The sequence below is a fragment of the Mytilus californianus genome, unplaced genomic scaffold, assembly GCF_021869535.1.
Source record: "Mytilus californianus isolate M0D057914Y unplaced genomic scaffold, xbMytCali1.0.p SCAF_8, whole genome shotgun sequence".
NCBI lineage: Eukaryota > Metazoa > Mollusca > Bivalvia > Mytilida > Mytilidae > Mytilus > Mytilus californianus.
In genome coordinates, this window is record NW_026262734.1 from 89,119,948 (window position 1) to 89,139,896 (window position 19,949).

Here is a 19,949-nt window from a genome sequence, read left to right on the forward strand (position 1 = left end):
CCTCGTTACTAAAGCTTGCAAACAGAAAAAAAAGTTTGAAAATTTGAACGATTTACTTCCGATGACGGTTATTTATTTAAAATTTGCAATTAATTGTTGTGCGATATTTTCACTGTAATACTGGACAGGATAAACTTTATTTATGCCAAGTATTTCTTCATTTGAAGCAAAGATAATTTTTTTTATGATGTTTTGTAAACAAAAGCCTATTTAACAAAGACTAATAGGATTATTTGTGGTGGCGTTACCCTTTTACCCAAGTCAATCTGTACAAAATACACAGCAATAAGTTTAAGATAAAATAGATTGAAAGCACTGGCATCAATATACTCACTTACAGGGAAGCATTATGTTTCCACATCTTGAACGTGGGGTTAACTAAAGTTTTATGCAATGACTTATAGAAACCTCCATGGGGTCAGTAATCTTTTATAAGGATAGATAGTTCAGCTTGAACACTTCAAACCCTCATTTATTATCACATTGCTTACATATGTGTGTGTGAATTTAAAAACAAAATGGATTTATTAGCCTAAAAAGTTCAATCTTAGGGAAGAAGAGGAATAAATGGACCAAAAGGACCTTATAATGAAAACAAATATGTGAATTAGGGATGTTGTTTATAATCTTAGAGAAATCTTTTCTATCATATTCAGCTGTGTTAATGCAGATGAGCAGAACATTGATCATTAATTGGTCCAATCTATATGTTGATTTTTTCTAAAACTATTGAACTGATGATGACAAAACTTGACACTATGTTTGAAATAACTAGTAAATCTAACGAAAAAAACATCACATGCAGTTTGTTAAACTTTAATCCTTGTTTTAAGCGTAATACAAACAAAACATTGTACGTCACATCCTGTTTCTTGTTCAAATAAGGTATTAAAAATGTTCCGTTTACCCTGACAGTTGTAGGGATGTAAATAATACAAAAATCGTATCTGAGTCATCAACATATGTCTCAGGTGTTTAAAAGTATTTTTTATCTGGTGTTTTTATAAAAGGTTTTGGAAACTTGAGGTTACTAAAGCTTGTAAACAGGAAAAAAAGGGGTAAGAATTTGATTGGTTTACTTCTGGTTATGGTTATTTTCTTATATGCAATGTAATGTTGTTTGTGACATTTACACTCTAGTACTCGACAGGATTGCTGTGTTTAAACTGTATAACGGCTACACCTAGGCCATAATAAATATTTAAAGAAAAGGAATTTTTGGAACAATATACAAACACAATCGATTGTTGAATATGCTTAACGGACTATGCTACGAATATTTATCGTCTTTTGCATTTTATAGATCTGCATGAAATTACAAATCTTCTACATTCTCGTACTGTTTTTGCTCAAATCTCATAGTTAATACGTACCTATCATTTTATCGTTACTTTACCAATAAACAACAAAAAGGATTTTTGCACATACGTTTGACTGTGTTTATATATAATTTATGGTATTAAAAGTTAGACATAATTGAAATTTCATTTGCTCAACTTCTATTTGGTTCGACTACAATGCCCTCTAATAAGTAATAATAATAGTACATATATTTATTTCTAACATTGTGATTTATACATTCTAATTAAATTTGTTTTATCTTTTACAGATTATAGATTTCGAACAACGAATAAACTATTTCCGTCACCGAAGTAATTAGTGAGTCTTAAGGTGGACACTGGTTTGAAATCCCCATCAACCGACAGAACACACTACTTTTGATTCGCGTAAGAATACATATATTTTACCATCATAAAAACAAACGACTTCTGGGTGTCATTTAAATCGTATGTCCATTTGACGAGTCAACTTTGATTTATGCAAGAAATGAAACTGTTGGTTTTAGTTTCAATGCTAACTACTATAGCCCCATTTGGAAGACAACACATATTTTACAAATGTAAGAGGCATGATAAAAGGATCACCAAATTCGTTTGGTTCACAAAAAAATGCTTCACTAAAATGCTTAAGAACATTTCCATCGACGTCGATGATGTCAATCTGCGACGTTACCCCTCGCGATCAATCAAAGTGAACCCTTTTTTTTGGAAAAAAAAAGATTGGACTTGAATGACACATAACTGCATACGAATGATCTGGCAACTGCGAAATATTAAAGTACGCAGATCGGTTACTTTTTCGGATATTATACTCAAACTGTTATAAGTTGATAAATGGATAAGACGCGATTGTTTCCCAGGGGCAGTAACCAAAAGATCGTCGTTTTCATGAATATTGGTAATGTCGTATAGACATGGAATCGAAACTTCATCAATGAACTGATTTTCGACAGTGTCTCTGAATCTTTGTACCTTAAAGTTTGTCTATAGCAATTATCGAATGTCCGTGAAGAACTAAACCTGTGAATCCTGCAGTAATTTTGTTTTCTAACCCACTCGGTTCAACTTGAATCGCTAGGAACGGTTCAAGTCCAAATGCACGAAGAGGTTAAACGTCTGAAGAAAATTTGATTCGCTTGCTCGATCTCTTTGGTGACAATGTCTTGTCCGTATGGGTTAAACATTCACAGCATATCGAATGGTCACATGGTAATAATTTTGGGTCTTTTAAAGTGTCTCTACATATATGACAAGATATATGATCAGATGTTATATTATCTGCAAGTCTTCCCTGCATTCTGTGAAGGAATACAATTTAATAATATAATTTAGAAATATTCTCAAACATAAAATAGTGAAATCCGCAGCTTTTACAATTTTGCACAGAATACATAGTATTACATATTCCTAAACAATAACATAACAGAGAAGTTTCATAATATTCCGTTATTTTAATTGGACAAAGCATTCAAAACCTGCATTGCATTTTGCAAAAAATATGCATCTTCTATGACTTTACGTGCCTTACGTGACAACGTTTAAACAATGCATAGAAAAAAAAAAAACGAAAGGCGTAATTGAATTCGTAATTTCATTGTGAAAGAATAAATATGTTATTATATCAGAATTGAAAGCTTCTTAATGTAATTTTAAAGGGTTATAAAATTAAGGGTTGAACGTGCGCAAATCTTTAGTATATATCGTTAAAATATATGATTCGGTCAAGTTGATTGAACGCTTTTACAGCACGACGGGTGCAGATCTGGAGCAGAATCCACAAAAAGTGAACACCTGAGAATACCCCGGTTTTTGGTACTGTTAGTGTAACACAGTCTTTGGTGTATGTGCCGGTTTTTGCAGACTGTTGTTTTTCTTTTTTTGTCATGGATTTGTTAATCTCTCTTCGACTTAAGAGTTTTAATGCTCCGTTTTTGGTATCTTCCACCTCTTTTTTTTTTTTTTTTATTGAATTGAGCTTGATAGTGTTTTGTTGTTATTCGTTTTATATTTTTGAGTTTTTTTCTTTTTCGAATTATGTTACCCATATGCTTTCTTTTTTTTACACAGGACTAAAGGATTTTTTCAAACTCGGACGTATTACTTTTCTGCACATTTTGCAAACTCGGAATACGTTTATTACATAACACAAAAAGACCCCACTGCTTTTCCGCAATTTATGTTGTCAGTTAATTATAATTTTCTTTAAAGATGGATTAATGCATAATCATTGTATGTTTTTATACATAGGGTACCTGATCCTTCGAAAAATCAAGACAAAAATAAAGATAAGAAGATGTTCAAAGCTTACTACTGTGACAAACTATCTACAAAAAAAAAACGAAGGGCAACGATATGCATACATGTGTATAACAAAGTCAACTAGTATTTGGGGACAATGAAACAGTTTTGTCGTTTAAAAGAGACACAGAATAGTTCCAAGAGTTTCTAAAATCCATTTTATGTACTAAATAATTATGTAGATCTTTAGTCTCTTTCTTTCCGGTGGCTATCTAGATATCCCACTCTTCATCACCAGTAGACTCACTTTTCAGAACCTATCTATTGTATGTTAATTGTCATGTCCTTATTGTGAATGTGTGTGAAACATATGCCACTGGACGTAAAAAAAACAATGAAATACAAGTATTTTAAACTCCGTGTGTTTTGTGACTGGGAGCTAAATTATTTATCGAGTATCAAAAAACAAATACACAAAAGACATGTGGATACATGCAAAAGTAAGGTCGATTAAAACTAAGGTACTTTATGCATATTGCCTCGATCCCTCTAAAAAATTGAAACAAAAATATTTCTGTAATCAGTATTTTATAACCAATTCTTTTATTTTCCACAGTTATTCTTTATACTTTTCATCTCATGTTCCTCTATTCTTTATTTTGTTTGTCTTTTTTTCGCTTTTTTTTTTATTCTTAATAGCCATTATTCTCTATTCTAAAAATTCTTACGGCATGGAGTGGGTCTTATCTCGTAGCAAGGTGTGAGACTAAACTACTACCCCTATCTAACGCGCTCTCTTTTTAAAGTATGATCAAATTTTCCCATCCTTCCTTCTTCTTCCAAGTCGACCTACTTTCATACAAAAATAGGAAGATGTGGTATGATTGCCAATGAGACAACTCTCCACCAGAGGTCCAATGTCACAGAAGTTAATACACAATAATAATTGATATCCTACTTATAAAATAAGGTGATGTGGAATGATTGCCAATGAAACAATAGTATAAAGCAGAGCCCAAATAATGTGGATTTATGCAATTTAGTAGTTCTTTTCCTGAATATGAATGAAATATTGTACACTGGACGTTAAACAAGCAACAACAAAAAACGGACATCTAATTCGATCTTTTTCATTATGAACTAAAATTCAATACTAGACACAATAATCAATTATAATGTTTATTAGATACATAAATTGTGTCTGTTTGTTATTTTTTCATGAAGATTATGTTTAATATTCTACACAGAAACAGAACAAAAAAATACATGTATTTTGATTTACTTGCATTTTACTCAGTATAACTTAATTACCCCCAAGGCATTCAGTACAAAATCGAAACCATTCACCTTTGTATGTTGTTATAACATTCAGGTTATAGAGTAAAAAACTCATGGTAGAATGAAAGCTAATGTTAGTTATTATTTTTGTAAGATTAAGATCAATTTCATACAAAGAAATACATGAAAAGTATGTATTTGGATTGTGATACTTACATTTTACTCATCCAGCGTAAAGTATAGTAAGGAATACAATACAAAATCAAACTAATGTATGGTATTATTTCTTTAAGATTAAACTAAGTTTTGTTGAATATAGTTTAAATTTAGAAAACCATATGATTATATGACGTATATATACCACTTAAACTATGGCCACAGGATTGTGTTAAAATCTATATAAAGTTGGGAAGTTTTACTTCAGTGATTTCATTATGAATATAGGGAAATTTGCCAGTACATATATCAAATAACGTTTTACTGATTGTTTTTTTTTTTTAAATACGAGTTATATGTTAATTAAATGTATGAGGAGAGACAACCCGTAAGTAAAAATATGGAATCATTTGAAGTATGGTATCCCTTTGATAAGTGTGTTTACTAATGAGTCAAGAGAAACGAGACCTGACACTTCTCGCGATAAACATAATGCTTTGGTAAAGAATAAACAGTTTATTTTCTTTTGTAAAACTATGTCTCGCATTATGGTTTTAAGACACTTTTTTTTAAATTTGAATAACGATATTATTCATAAATAATGTATATTTGTAGGATGATAGTCTTTGGTCCATTTCATAATAAAAAGAAGAAAAATCAAACACATAATGAATCTTAAGTTCTCTCCGTACGTTATATTAAAACCTTTTTTGTTTTATTTTCACTTCAATCCTTTTGTAGCACGGGTCAACAGCGGAGACAGTAAGAACCGAACCCTTTTTATCCATTTAAATATTAAAAACATCGTATCCATGAAGAGTAAATATAGATTTGTTAAATATCTGTATGTATTTATGACTATTGGTTTAATTGCAGCAAACATGCGGATACATATGATACAATCAGTAATCTTATCATATATTTAATCTTAATTTTTCAACATCATCATCTATTATGAAGCTTTTAAAAGCTACCTATTTCATTGGCTCACACCTACCACTCAATACATAGTAAGTGGTCCCCGATGTTGTTTTGTTTAAAATTTTCGTTTTTAAAAGATTTTTTTTTCTTAAAAACATTTTATCAATAGCGTCCAGTAAAAATTCACAAATGCTATGATTAATATATACTATATATATCGATTTACTGATTTTTGTTGCTAAAGGTCCAATAACAAATAGTTCATGCATGTTTAGGACGTGCCTAAACTTTACAAATGACAAAAAAGGCAGGTATGCCTGGTGCATATAGATGGGGGCAAAACTTAAAAAGTTCTAGAAGGATTCACAAACGCATATTAAAGTTTAAAGTCGTTTAAATATTTAAGTTTTATTATAAGTCCTTTGAATTTGTGAATGATTAAATTACATGTAAATGACGTTGAATATTAATGGACGTTTGTTCAAAACTCAGAACTTTTGCATATTGCCACAAACTGCATACACCAAAGCTACACCGTTTTTATCAATAGATAGAAAAGGAGAAGCGGAGACAGAAACCCAACGAAAAAGGAATAAAAAAGACTAATGTTGTTACAATATATCAAGATCTAAACCGTCAAATATAAATAAGAATATGTGCTATGAGTGCCATTGAGACAACTCTCCATCCAAGTCATTATGTATAAAACGTTAACAATTATAAGTCAAAGAACGGCCTTCAACACAGAGCCTTGGCTCACACCAAACATCAATCTACATGTATAAAGAGCCCCAAAAATGACTAGTGTAAAACGAATCAAACAGGAAAACCAACGGACTAATCTATATAAAAAACGAGAAACACCTATGAACCACACCAACAAACGAAAACCACTGAGCAACAAGTCTATTAAAGTTATTAAGACAAATTTGCCATGCATAAACACCAAATTGAAATAACAAAAAACATTGAATGACTTCGTATCAGGTTACTGATTTGGAACAGGAACATACAAATGTGAACTATAGAAGATCTTGCATTGATAAAGTTGCTAATATGCTAAAGTCTCCACTTTCTACTTACAAATTTATTAAAATGAAAAATATACATTACTTCGTATTTTACACGTTAATCACCTGAGTGACCCCAGGTATTAATTTGGCATGTAGAAGCATGTCACCTGGCCTTGGCCTTTGCTCGTCCGTCAGTACAGATCTAGCATGAGGGCCCGTCCTTTTTATTGTGCCGGATGTATGAATACGGTGCCACGTCTTTCCGAAATTGAGCCTTTTAATCTGAGGCCTTATAGAGAATGAGTCCAGCGCTCCCTGCACATTTAAAAACCGTACGCGTATAGCAACTCTTTGAAAGGTCTTTAGGCGGTGTAATTTGTTGCATTGCATAATATATGTTTGTATCAAACACTTATCTATTAAATTTCAAATCACTAGAAATTGTGATGTAACATCACAATGTATCAGATTCTATTCAACATTGAACATAAAATCATACTAAGATACATATTAAATTGATAGAACGATCTTTGAATGCATGAAACATTTTTTTTTGTGACTATTATTTTTGTCGAAATCGACTACGCGTGCAATATGAAATGAATTACATTATATACTTTGAGGTCAATAAATTCATCATAGATATCAGGATAAAAATTATGCGCGTTTCGTCTTCAAAAGATTCATCAGTCACTCTCGAGTCAAACTGTTAAAAAGGCAAAATAGATGACGAAGTTGAAGAGAATTGAGAAATGAAAATTCCGAAAAGTTTTCAAGATTAAAACAATACTCTTAAGATTTTCTGTACTACAGTTTGACAAAACATACATCAAGGTTTTACTGGTTTCTTGAAGATATTTATCATGCATCAGTTAAACCAACAAAGGGTAACGGTGGAATAAAAATATGGTCAATTAGGTCTTCTTCCTGTTACCGGCAGTAAAACTCTTGCCAAATGATGGAGTCCGTTTGACTGTGCAGGATGTACAAGTACGCAGTCAGGTCCGGTCAACATCAAGACAAAACGTCTTGGTCAATTGCAAAGTATACAATGCAAGATTTCTGTCCGTATCAAATATACCATCTTTTTGACAGTGGCAGTCCAAATTTCTCTCATCTTCAGCCATGACAGCCTCTAATGCACAAACTATCTATTGTATTTATTGTTAATTACCTCGCGTCTTGAGCATGCATGATATACTTGCCACTGGACGTTACGCAAAAAAAAAACCAATTACACAATCAGTTTAACTGTTCGTTTTTTACATCAATAATTCATTTTTTTTTAATTTCTAAATGAGAATATAAATTTGCATTAGCTCTTGTGTCTTGAAGTTTGACTTAGTATAGTATTGTTAGTACCTTTTGAGGGTTTTATTTTTATTTATGAGCCATTCCTGTCAACTCTTTATTTTTTTCAGTAATTATAAAACACAACAAGTCTTGCATTTGCCGTTTAAAATATTTTGTATGCTGAATCTTTTTATCTGATACAAAAAAAAAAAACCAAAAAAAAAACCAAAAAAAAAAAATACATTTAGACGTAATCCGGAAGATGATGAAAATCGGAAAAGGGGCAAATCTTTGTTAATTACTCTTAATGCACTTTTCAAATCAACACAAACCGTTATATGAATGTCAACTGATGTCAGTGGCATATATGACTTCTGAAAAAAGTTCCCACAGAAGATAACGGATATGTTCCAATTGTCTAAGTCCTCTTAACACTGAGTATGTTAATATCATTAACAACACGACGATTTCCCGTGTGGAGCAGTAAATATTTAGCCTTAATGAACACATGAGATCACCCCGCTTTTTGTGTGGTTAGTTTTGTTCACACTTTTGTATTCTATTGATTGTTTTGTAGACCGATGCTTGTTTCTTCGTCATTTGAATTGCCATTATATTGTCATTCTTTCTTTTGACTTACTAAAATGAGTTTTTATGTACCCTTGACATCTTCCGCCTCTTTTTTTACCAAAAATAGTTGACAAATTGCTTATAGTATACGAGAAAAAGATCTATCCATAAAGACGTAACATAGACTAGTGAAACATAAAAAACTACACCCTGCCAGACAGACAAGTTGACTTACAATCATTCCATACCCCACATAAAGTTGAAATATTGCTTATAGTATCGGCAAAACGGACTTAATCATGAAAACTTATAACTGACCAATGAACCATGAAAACTCTTAATTGAAAAATGAACCATGAAAATAAAGGTCAGGTGATCCAACCAAGACAACCATGAACACCATATAAGCACTTACATAAACCAAATACAATTTATCCATTGCTTATCATGATTATAGTACGTGTAACTGAGTAACAAATCTAACAACGGCTAGCGACACAAACATCCCCGCCCGCAGTAACTAGGAGATCGTGGTTTTGTTTCTGTAGCATCATATTGTGAAATTTTATAAGATGTGGTGTACTAATAGTAATATTTTTCCATAGTTCAAAGCCTTGTAGTTCAATTTGTCTATATAAATATGACAATAACTATTGAGGACAATGATGACCATAGAAACAGACCTTACCTGAATGGTGTCTTAATTTATGTTCAAGTCAGGTGCTCACATGACTACTAATGTTCAGACAAACAAGCAAAAAAGCTAGTAGTTATTTAAACTTTTAAAGGAATGAAAAATTAAACTCATATAAGAAAGGGTATAATTTTAGCTGAATTTTTTAATTTTTGAGAAGATCCGTCTGTTTAGTGGTCTAATACATCGTACATTCCATAAAAATTTAATCAATTTCCGAAAGGGGTTGTTAATATTGACTCAATTTTTTTTCTACAATCAAGTACTGTAAATCTGGAACGGTAAAAGCAATAACTACGAAAATCAATCTTAAGCTGTCAATAATGGTCGAACATATTCGGTTATATATTTTCAATAAATTTCAAAACACGATTTTCTATTTATTAGCTGGTAATCAAAGGTATGCCTGATGAACAGACAGAAAGACATGAGGGTTTCTAAATACCCCTGACTCTGTCGAGCAGGGTAGCAAACTGAAACATGGCAAATAAAATATGTTAAGTAGCTCAAAGCCAGACACACATACACGTTGCAATCATCCCATACAACAAATACAGCTGACCTTTGCTTAAGGTATCTTACAAAATATTTATCATCAAATCCTTTATCCACTAACGAGCCATAAAAAATTTGTAATTGACCAAAGAACCAGGAACATGAGGTCAAGATTATATGAACTCTGTCTGTCAAATACATTAACCTTACAATCATCCCATGCACCCAAAATGCAAATATAGTTGACCCGTTTGCTTATGAAACAGATGAAATCAAAATACCTTATCGTTGAACTGTAAACCAAAAATGAGGTCAAGATGAGATGGAACCGCCCAGACGGACATGTGCACATAATCATTCCATACATCAAATATAGTTTGACGTGTCGCTTAAAGTATCTAATTAACAAACTTGACAACGAACACTTAAAACAATGTTCACTGATTCATAAATGAAACCATGGATAGGTGAACCCTGTCTGACACAGACATACAGACCTTGCAAGGATCCCAGGATACCAAAATAAGTTACCCGATTTCTAATAATAAGTGGAGAAGAAAAAAATCTTTTGAAAAAAACCTTAACATTTTTAAGCAGTCACCAATCCAACAAAATATGGTCAAGGACAATGGACATATGAAAGACTGAACTTCATAACATAAAACATTTTCAAACATGGTTCCTGTATAAATATCTAGGTCTTCTACTGTCAGATTTATCATTTTTTTTTGCATTGAGCTAACGCCGTCCTCGTCGCTTTATCAGCATTCCTATATTTCGAACTCCGTTATTTTTCCTCGCAGCGAAGACAAAGACCCTTATAGCTGCAAGAGAATCGAAAAATACCAAATGGACATTCAAACTTATAAATCGAAAATAAACTGGCAATTTAACGCCGTGGCAAAAAAAAAAGAAAGAAAAAAAGACCAAAAGATAAACAACTGTTTACAGTATACAAAACACACCAAGGAAAACTAAAGACTGGGTAACAATAACCCAATCAAAAACGGGGATGATGGCAGCTTCTGCGGAAAGGTAAGCGGATCCTGCTCCACATGTGACACCCGTCATAATGCTCGTGTAAGTAAAAACCCGGCGATAAGTTTAATTCGGTAGGTCACATTCGAGGAAAAGAATATATTTTTTTTATTTAAACAAGTATATCCGTTTATATAAATATATAAATATAACATACTATTTCCGAAATGTTATTTTATTAAATGCTGTTGGTTTGCTGATATTAAACAGAGCACGGTTAGAAATGGAGATGAAGTGTTGCTCTCGCACATGTATTCGGAAATCTTATTTTGAGTTAAACTCTTTGCTACAAATTCTAAACAGATTGTTCTGGTATTGTTTATATGCAAATATATTTAGGTTTAGTAGTTTAGTAGTCATATACATCTACATCTGTTTAACTTATTTACTTGACTACAGATAAACAATACGTCTATATTAAACATTTATTCATTTCTATCATTGTAATTTATATAGTTTTATTGAACTAGTTTTGTCTATCACTGTCAAAAGATTTCTGCAAACGATTAAACTACTGCCGTCACCAATGTAATGAGGAAGTCTAAAGGTGGACGTTGGTTTCAAACCACCCTCAACCGACAGAACACGCACTACCTGAGATTCCCGAAGGAACACATATATTTTACCATCATAAAAACTAACGCCTTCTGAAGTGTCATTTAAATTGTATGTCCATTTGACCCGTCCGTTTTGGTTAATGCAAGAGATAAAACTGTGTGTTTTTGTTTCAATGCTAGCTACTATTGTCCCATTCGGAAGACAACACATACTTTTTAGAGGCATAATAAAGGGATCACCGAATTCGGTTGGTTCACAAAGAAAGGATTCACTAAAATGTTTTAAAACATTTCCATCGACGTTGATGATATCAATATGTGACGTTACCCCACGTGACCAATCAAAATTAGCTCTCTTTTTGGAAGCACTACTAGGTCTTGAGTGACAAATGACTGCGAACGCAGAATCTGGCAAACGCGAAATATTATAATAGGCCTTATCAGTTACTGTCTCTGAAATTATGCTCAAACTCTTGTAAGTTGATAATCGAAATAGACGCGATTGTGTCCCAGGGGAAGTAACTAAGACATCGTCGTTTTCATGAATATTGGTAATATCGTATACACCTGGTATTGAAATTTCATCAATGAAATAATCTTTAATAGTGTCTCGGAATCTTTTTACCTTAAAGTTTGCATTGTCAATGGCAATTATTGCATGTCCGTGAAGTGTTAAACCCGTAAATCTTGCAACAATCTTATTCTCTTGTCCACTTGGCTCATCTTTAATCTGGAGAAATGGTTCAAGTTCAAGTGCACGAGAAGGTAAAACATTTGATGAAAATTTAATTCGCTGGTTGCATACTGTAGCCTCCGTGTCTTCGAAATATAATTTATCCGCACGAACGACATGAACTGTTCCTATGGTTTGATCCACAAGTGTGTCACACAAATTCAAAAACGTTTCATTTAGTTCAAGTTTTATCTCAATTGGGTCATCGGATACTCCAAGTGAATTGAACCGATCAGTATTTTTCTTCAGATTTTCCGGGACATTTGATAAAACGGTTAACATATCCTTGATTGAAGTTTGAGATTTTGAATATTCTATTTCATCACGGACTTGTTTCAAATCTTGAACAATTTCTTCCGTTTTTTTCTGTAGTTGTTCTACGTTTACAACGCTTTCAACTTTGTTTAATAGGTCCAAACTTTTTCGATTTACCATTTTCTCAAAATTATAAACGATGGACTTCAATCTAAGAATGGTATCTTTAATCTGCTGCCTGGATTGCAGTACGAGTTGATCTTTTCCAATCTCTTTAGTGACGATTTCTTGTCCATGACTGATTAAATTTTCTATTTCGTCAGATGCATTTCCCAATTTCTCCCTTGCTAAGTCGGCACATTTTTTGAAATTTTTGCAATCACATTCGGTATTCCTGTGATTCTCGACAGCACATTCGGAACATATAATCTGATAACACCCAAAACAGAAAAAGTCACAAACATTCTGAGGGTGTTCGGTACAAAGTATCGCATTTTTAGATTTTGCCTGCGTTGTGACATCACCTGCAATAGCATGAAGCAACACTATAGCTAAATCGTTTGATGGAAAAGAATTAGCCCATTCCTCTGCTGATATATTATAAGATGGCGCTGTAATCTCTCGTCGGTCCACGGGGCATGAGAATTTGTTATAACGTCTTGACGAATGTATCAGCTGGGTCAAACATTCACAACATAACGTATGGTCACATGGTAGTAGTTTTGGGTCTTGCAAAGGGTCTTTACATATAGGACAAGACAAATGGTCAGATGCTATATTATCCGCAAGTCGTCTCTGCATTCTGAAAAAGAATAAATATTTGTTTTACTGGAAATTTGTCTTCCAACATAAGAGGAAACTCATGAAATCTAAAAATTTGCTAGCAACTGCAAAAACAAATATAAAAAAAACCTTTCTTACAATTATTTAGATTACAATGTTGCTATATGGCTTCGTTTGGTATTTTTCTTTTGTGTATTTTGTGGCCCGTTGTCTTTTCGTTATTTAGATTTTGTTTAAGGTGTTTTTCCAAGACAACCTGTTTTTTTTTTGTATTATCATCCTCAACTGATCATTCCATATCATTGAAATCTTCACGTAACTTGATTATTGTTAGCTATACTGAAATGCTCATTTGCCAACATTTTCTGAAATCATTTTTTGACTCATCAACTGGATTGAACTTTTAAGACAACTTAGGAATAGAATTATGGTCGCATTTCAGATCGGCAATAACGCTTGCCAAAATGGGGCGTACATTTGCTATGCGGTATGTTCAAGTACGCAGCCACGTCCGGTAAGAATGAGTACATTAAATCCGTTTCCTCGTTAAGAGAGTGTACCACTTTCTGCACGTTGAGAGCCTTTGCAATAACTCTTTAGGGAATTGACTAAAGGTTGTCTGCTGCAAAGTAAAATGCCTTTCCAGTATACAACAACCAACAACTTTTAACCTGAAGCGGGACAGGCGGACGGCCGGAAGAACGGACGCACAGACCAAAAAAACATAATGCCCCTAAGTGGTGCATGAAAATGTCAGAAAGATGATGATGTTTTTGTGAGAGATAATGATTTATTTGCTGTTTTTTTAACGTTCAGTGACAAATATTTTATACAAATCTAGGAAAAAAAAATTAGTAAGTAAGTAAGTAAGTAAGTAATTATTTATTATAGTGACATTTGTATCATAACATACATTTATACAATTATATAAATAGCAATTTTATATTTACACCCGGCCCATTGGATCTATATGTCACTTTAGCAATATTATATCATATTCGGAAACGTAAAAGTTTACAAAATAAAAAAACAGAATTAGACGTAAAGTTGTTTTTTTCTATGAGTGAATGCTGAATTTACAAATTTTGCAGTTGGAATTTGATAGTGTTTCAGTAAATGAATAAGTTTTTCGCTATTGTCACTAAAATTGGCTAATGCGGCCATAGGTAGAATTTTTGGCAAAGTTTGTCATAGCATGGACAGTTTAACATAACATGTTTTTCATCTTCGACCTCTTGTTTTTCACACAGTACACATATTCGGTCTGGCAGCGCTTCGTTACGGAACCTTCCAGTCTCAATGCGTACAGAAAGAATCCCACATCTCAATTGGGAAAGAGCCGATCGTTCTTGTTTAGACAGATTTGATGTAATATACTGTTCTAGTTCGTAATTTTCTTTGAATGTCACAAATGTTCGTAGTTTCGGTGATAAAGCAGATTTGTATTTCCATTCACTCTCAGTATAACATAAAAGTTTTCTTTAGCTTCTTGTATGTTCACTGTTTGTTGTGTTTCATAGAGGTTACTTAAACCAAGTTTATTAAAGATGTCCATAACTTGTGTACACCATTATCCATTATACTTAAACTCCCACTCGAAAACTTTTTTTGTGAGTCTCTCGTCGTCCACAAGAATGAGACGGTTCCATAGGCGTACCATATTTAACCAATGTCTCTGCGTTAATTGTTGGTAACCAGACAAGTTCACTGTTTAAATTTTTAATGCTAAAGTGTGTTCAAACCGATGCAAACCCCAGAAATAACGTACTGCTCTGTTTTGTATCATATCAATGCCATGATAAGTATTGAAGCCTCAAACACCAGAGCAATAATCTAAAAACAGGGCTGATACAGAAGTTAAACACAGTTTCAAAGGTTTTAAATCCAATTTCTTTGTATGAATGAACTTTTGAGTGCTCTCCCACCAACTTTGGCAAATGCATCCGCTGCAGCAGTATACTTAAAATTCTCGCTAAAAATAACGCCCGGGTACTTGTATTGCTCATTGTAGTTGTTCATTTCCAATTTTGAATGTTGAACTGGTGCGTGAAATTCGACCTTTCCGGAAGTTCATAACACTAGATTTTGCACCATTAACGTTCAATCTCCATTTCTCACACCATTTATTAAGTACGTCAAGAACAACTTGCATATCGCGTTCGTTTCAGTCACTAATCACAAGGAACCCACAACACATCTATGCAGCGCCACGACATGAAATTTGGTCAAATCGCGGGTAATCTGTGATCGTCGTACGACAGTCGCACGATTTTTTGAGCATCGTGGCGCTGTCGTGTGTCGTGGGACGAAAATTGGACATGCACCTTTTTTGCTCTATACGATTTTTTGTCGTGTCACTGTCTTGTGGCTGTCGTGAGAGTGTCTTACCACAGTCGTGCGACTGTCGTGCGATAAACACATTGTCGTGGGTACCAACATAAACCATTCTAATAAAACAATCGTACGACTGTCGAACGACAATCTCACGACTGTCGCAAGACACTCGTGATACAATCGCACGACTGTCTCACGAATACCAAATTTGATTGTCTGTCGTACGACAGTGGTACGTTCGTCGTGCAACATATTTTCGTTTTATTTAAAGGAATACAATTCGGCGGGAATGAATATTTGGAAAAACATACCGTCTGCCGTTTAAAGAGGATGGCTATTTCACCAGAACGATTACGCTTGGCCCTGCTGAATAATCTGTGATCGTCGTACGACAGTCGCACGATTTTTTGAGCATCGTGGCGCTGTCGTGTGTCGTGGGACGAAAATTGGACATGCACCTTTTTTGCTCTACGATTTTTTGTCGTGTCACTGTCTTGTGGCTGTCGTGAGAGTGTCTTACCACAGTCGTGCGACTGTCGTGCGATAAACACATTGTCGTGGGTACCAACATAAACTATTCTAATAAACAAATCGTACGACTGTCGAACGACAATCTCACGACTGTCGCAAGACACTCGTGATACAATCGCACGACTGTCTCACGAATACCAAATTTGATTGTCTGTCGTACGACAGTGGTACGTTCGTCGTGCAACATATTTTCGTTTTATTTAAAAGAATACAAGTCGGCGGAAATGAATATTTGGAAAAACATACCGTCTGCCGTTTAAAGAGGATGGCTATTTCACCAGAACGATTACGCTTGGCCCTGCTGAATAGGCGCCTTGCAAGACTCCAACAAGAGCAAAATATGGTCCTGTTAGCGTTGATTCGAGCCCGTGAACAGTATAGGAACGGGCGAAACGCCCTACGTAGGTGGGTTAGGTCATGGATCGAACGGCGACTGATCATGATGTTTGGGCAGTATAGTAAATTGATGCGAGAGTTGGAGCGGGAATCTGCAGGTGATTTCGTTGTTTCATGCGAATTAGGCCTGGCAGTGGCACGACAGTCGTACGACAGTGGCACGACAGTGAGACGACAGTAACACGCGCATCCCATGACATTAAAACCTGAAAAACAGCCCCATTCAACTCACGATTGTCGTACGACTGTGGCACGACTGTCGCACGACCGACTTGCGACAAACCCACGACAGTACAATTACAATTCTTTTTTTTTCTGTCGTATACCCATCGTGGAACCAGCGTGGACATGTCCATGATGTCGTAGCTGATGTGACCACTCGAAATTTTTTTTTGACATTTTGCACGACAGTGCCACGACAACTATTTTATATATCTTCCACGACAAAAAATCGTACGGTCTGTTGTGACCGGGGCTTAAAGCAATATCATCGGCGTACAACAGTGTTCCATAATTGGGTCGACCAGAATGAATGGCGGGAAAATAGTTAGATGAGGCAGACAATTTAAGTGCAGACAGTGTGGCACTCACTGCCCGTACTTGGCCTAGGATTGTGCATCCAAATTTGAGCACTTACGGGACTCGGGTGGAGCGAGTACTTTAATACTAAATTAATAGTAGAGACGCTTGTATTCTCATATTACACCCTTTTCATATAATTTCGATTTTAAAAATGCATACCTTTTAGTACTTTGCGGTGTTAACAATGTACTTTTCCCCGTATTGGATGTGTTTTGTGAGGTGTCAAGGAAAATGGAATATCAAAGTGTCCAAAGAGGGAAAATGTGTGAGTAAAACTCAACCGGGAACACCAAGAGAGATTACAGCTGAAGAAAATTTAACAAATAATATATTTAGTAATGATAATTTTATCACTGTTTATCATCGTCACCGGAAATTAGGTACCATTCAAAATAAATTTAAACAAGGTTGTTACTAATCAAAAAATTCTATTAAGTTTAACCATTTCTACAGTCTCGATGATGTAACCGCTTTTGAAACTTTCATTTTTTTTTCTAGTTTTAGATTATGATAATATGACCTTATATGCACTGACATTTACAATCAAAAAGACGTTTTTTTTTTTTTTAAAATATGACCAAAATAATTTTTGTTCATTATCCTAAATGACTTCGACCTTTTCTGGTACCTAGCGCACAGTTTCCGAGAATAACACAAAATATCGTCTTTGTCTGCCATTTGTTGGCATAGAAAAATGCATGTATATTAGAAAATAATTTAAAAAGCGGTGACCCCATTGAAACTAAAGGAATCCTTACCTTGTTTATTCTTTAATATGTGACCCTTTTCATATATTAATTTAAATAACAAAATAGATTTAATTGTATTTTTAATCGCATCTGCCGCATAATTTGTAAAAAAAAAATCGGTGACCTTTAGTTGTACTTATATTTCGATCATTTGGTCTTCGGAAGAGAGTTGTCATCATACACATCTTCTTATGATTGTGAAATATAATTACTCAGATAATTATGATTCAATAAGCAACCTTGTCATATATTTCCATTTCATTTTCCGACACTTATTTTCATAATCCCTGATCGAGAAAAGCTATGATTATAATCATTAATTTTCGTCTCAAACGGTTTTGAAACCATACTTCATGTATGGTTGTCAATTTTCTGAAAATTACTTTAAAACGAAAGTAGAATGCAAAATGTTGTTATGTATGACCTCAGATCGGTTCTTACAGGACGTGTTAAGAATGTTCGACCATATTACACATATCTAATTGAATGCATCGAGCCGCAGTTAAAACTCTGCTTCATTTTTGTAATACATGTACTTTCAACATCAAAAACATTAATCAAGGTTCGCCTAGTACATATATTGTACCATTTTGTACATTTGTCAGGATATCCATATTTTCTTGATTGTTATGATAAATTTTCAACATGAAAATAAATATAAACTACATAATATATTTAATATTACTTACATTTTACTCATTCTGTTTATTTACAACAAATTAATGTTATATATATACACATGCAGAATCGAAAGTAGAATTATGTTGTAGATTGTATGACGTATATACATACGAACAATCACCAAACCATATCATAAATTTTGTCACAGATTGTGTTTATAAAATAAATGTCAATAGTACACTTACTTCAGTGATTAAAGTTTGTTGGAGAAATAAATTCTACAAACACGAGTCATGTATATGCTATACAATGATTACGTGGATGCTTTTTTTCTAGTTTTACAAAATGAATGTATTACGACGGATTAAAAAGGGTTGGGGGGTGGGGGGGGGGGGGGGGGGACAGGGGAGCTGATGATATAGTTAATGCATAGTATTTTTACATGTCCAAGTCAAAACGTTGCTAAGTTTGCCACCTCATTTTTAAATATTTTTTTTTTTCATTTTATTTCACAGTCATGCTTTTACTAAAATTGTGTTTAACAACATGATCGATCGCGACTCTTGACTTAAAAAAAGTAAAGCAAAAAGTTGATTTATTTTTCATTTTTGTGATTCGTAAACTTCAATCGTTTGTGTATTCCAAACTGCTACAGTCATGTTGTTCAAATTTCAGATAGCTACACTGTTCTTTTTGAGTGAAGGGGTCAAAATTCAAAATCAAATTTTTAACCACTTGTTGCACATGGTCTAATTTAAAAAAAAATGCACACACATTGTAACTATAATGTCAACGTTGATTACATATAAACAGAAACTAACATTTTTCTCCCCACATTTCATGGAAAATTTGGAAGAGCACCCTCGCCCCTTCTTACTTGTAAACTTAACATCGGTCCTCTTTTGGTATCGTGTCATTTACAATCAGCGAGACTTACTTCAGGAAAAAAGTTACTGTGATGCTTAAAAATCCGGCATTGTGGTTAAACTTACAAATTCAACATTTTGATAAATAGGTAATGACTAGCTAGATTATTTAAATGCAGGTACAATTTTTGATGTTTGAATTTTTCGGGATATTGAATTTCACACTTTTTAGTTCACTAAAAGAATAACGTGATTTGCAAAATTTGGTATTTGATTTAGGAACAATACAATTACACGAATTGCGGGACTATAAGTGTATCTTGAAACACATTTTGTACATTTTTTTTTGCTTTGAAATACAGAAAAAACACAACTTTACTGTATTTTTCCCGCTCTAAAACCCTATGAGGCCTGCGTAGTAATAGTAAAAAAATTCGACAACCAGCTGATGATCTGCTGATCTGTACGCCGAAAAGATCCGAAAAGAATCTTGCATTGTCAACAAT

At 33.8% G+C, this 19,949-nt stretch overlaps 1 protein-coding gene across 2 annotated transcripts in view; it reads right to left on the bottom strand.

Annotated features, from left to right (window-relative positions):
* LOC127712498 (uncharacterized) overlaps positions 1 to 18,730 on the bottom strand; it is a 57,074-nt gene extending 38,344 nt beyond the window's left edge. Inside the window, exons 1-2 of one of the 2 annotated variants that reach the window (XM_052218970.1) lie at positions 18,646 to 18,730; positions 11,448 to 13,383 (exon numbers count right to left, since the gene is read on the bottom strand). In XM_052218970.1, coding sequence (XP_052074930.1) covers positions 11,475 to 13,383; positions 18,646 to 18,656 — 1,920 coding nt within the window. In that variant the 5' untranslated portion in view covers positions 18,657 to 18,730 and the 3' untranslated portion in view covers positions 11,448 to 11,474. Of the gene's footprint in view, positions 1 to 11,447; positions 13,384 to 18,645 lie in introns of those variants that run through there. The other variant, XM_052218969.1, reaches the window with a different exon arrangement.
* Positions 18,731 to 19,949: the final 1,219 nt, after the last annotated feature.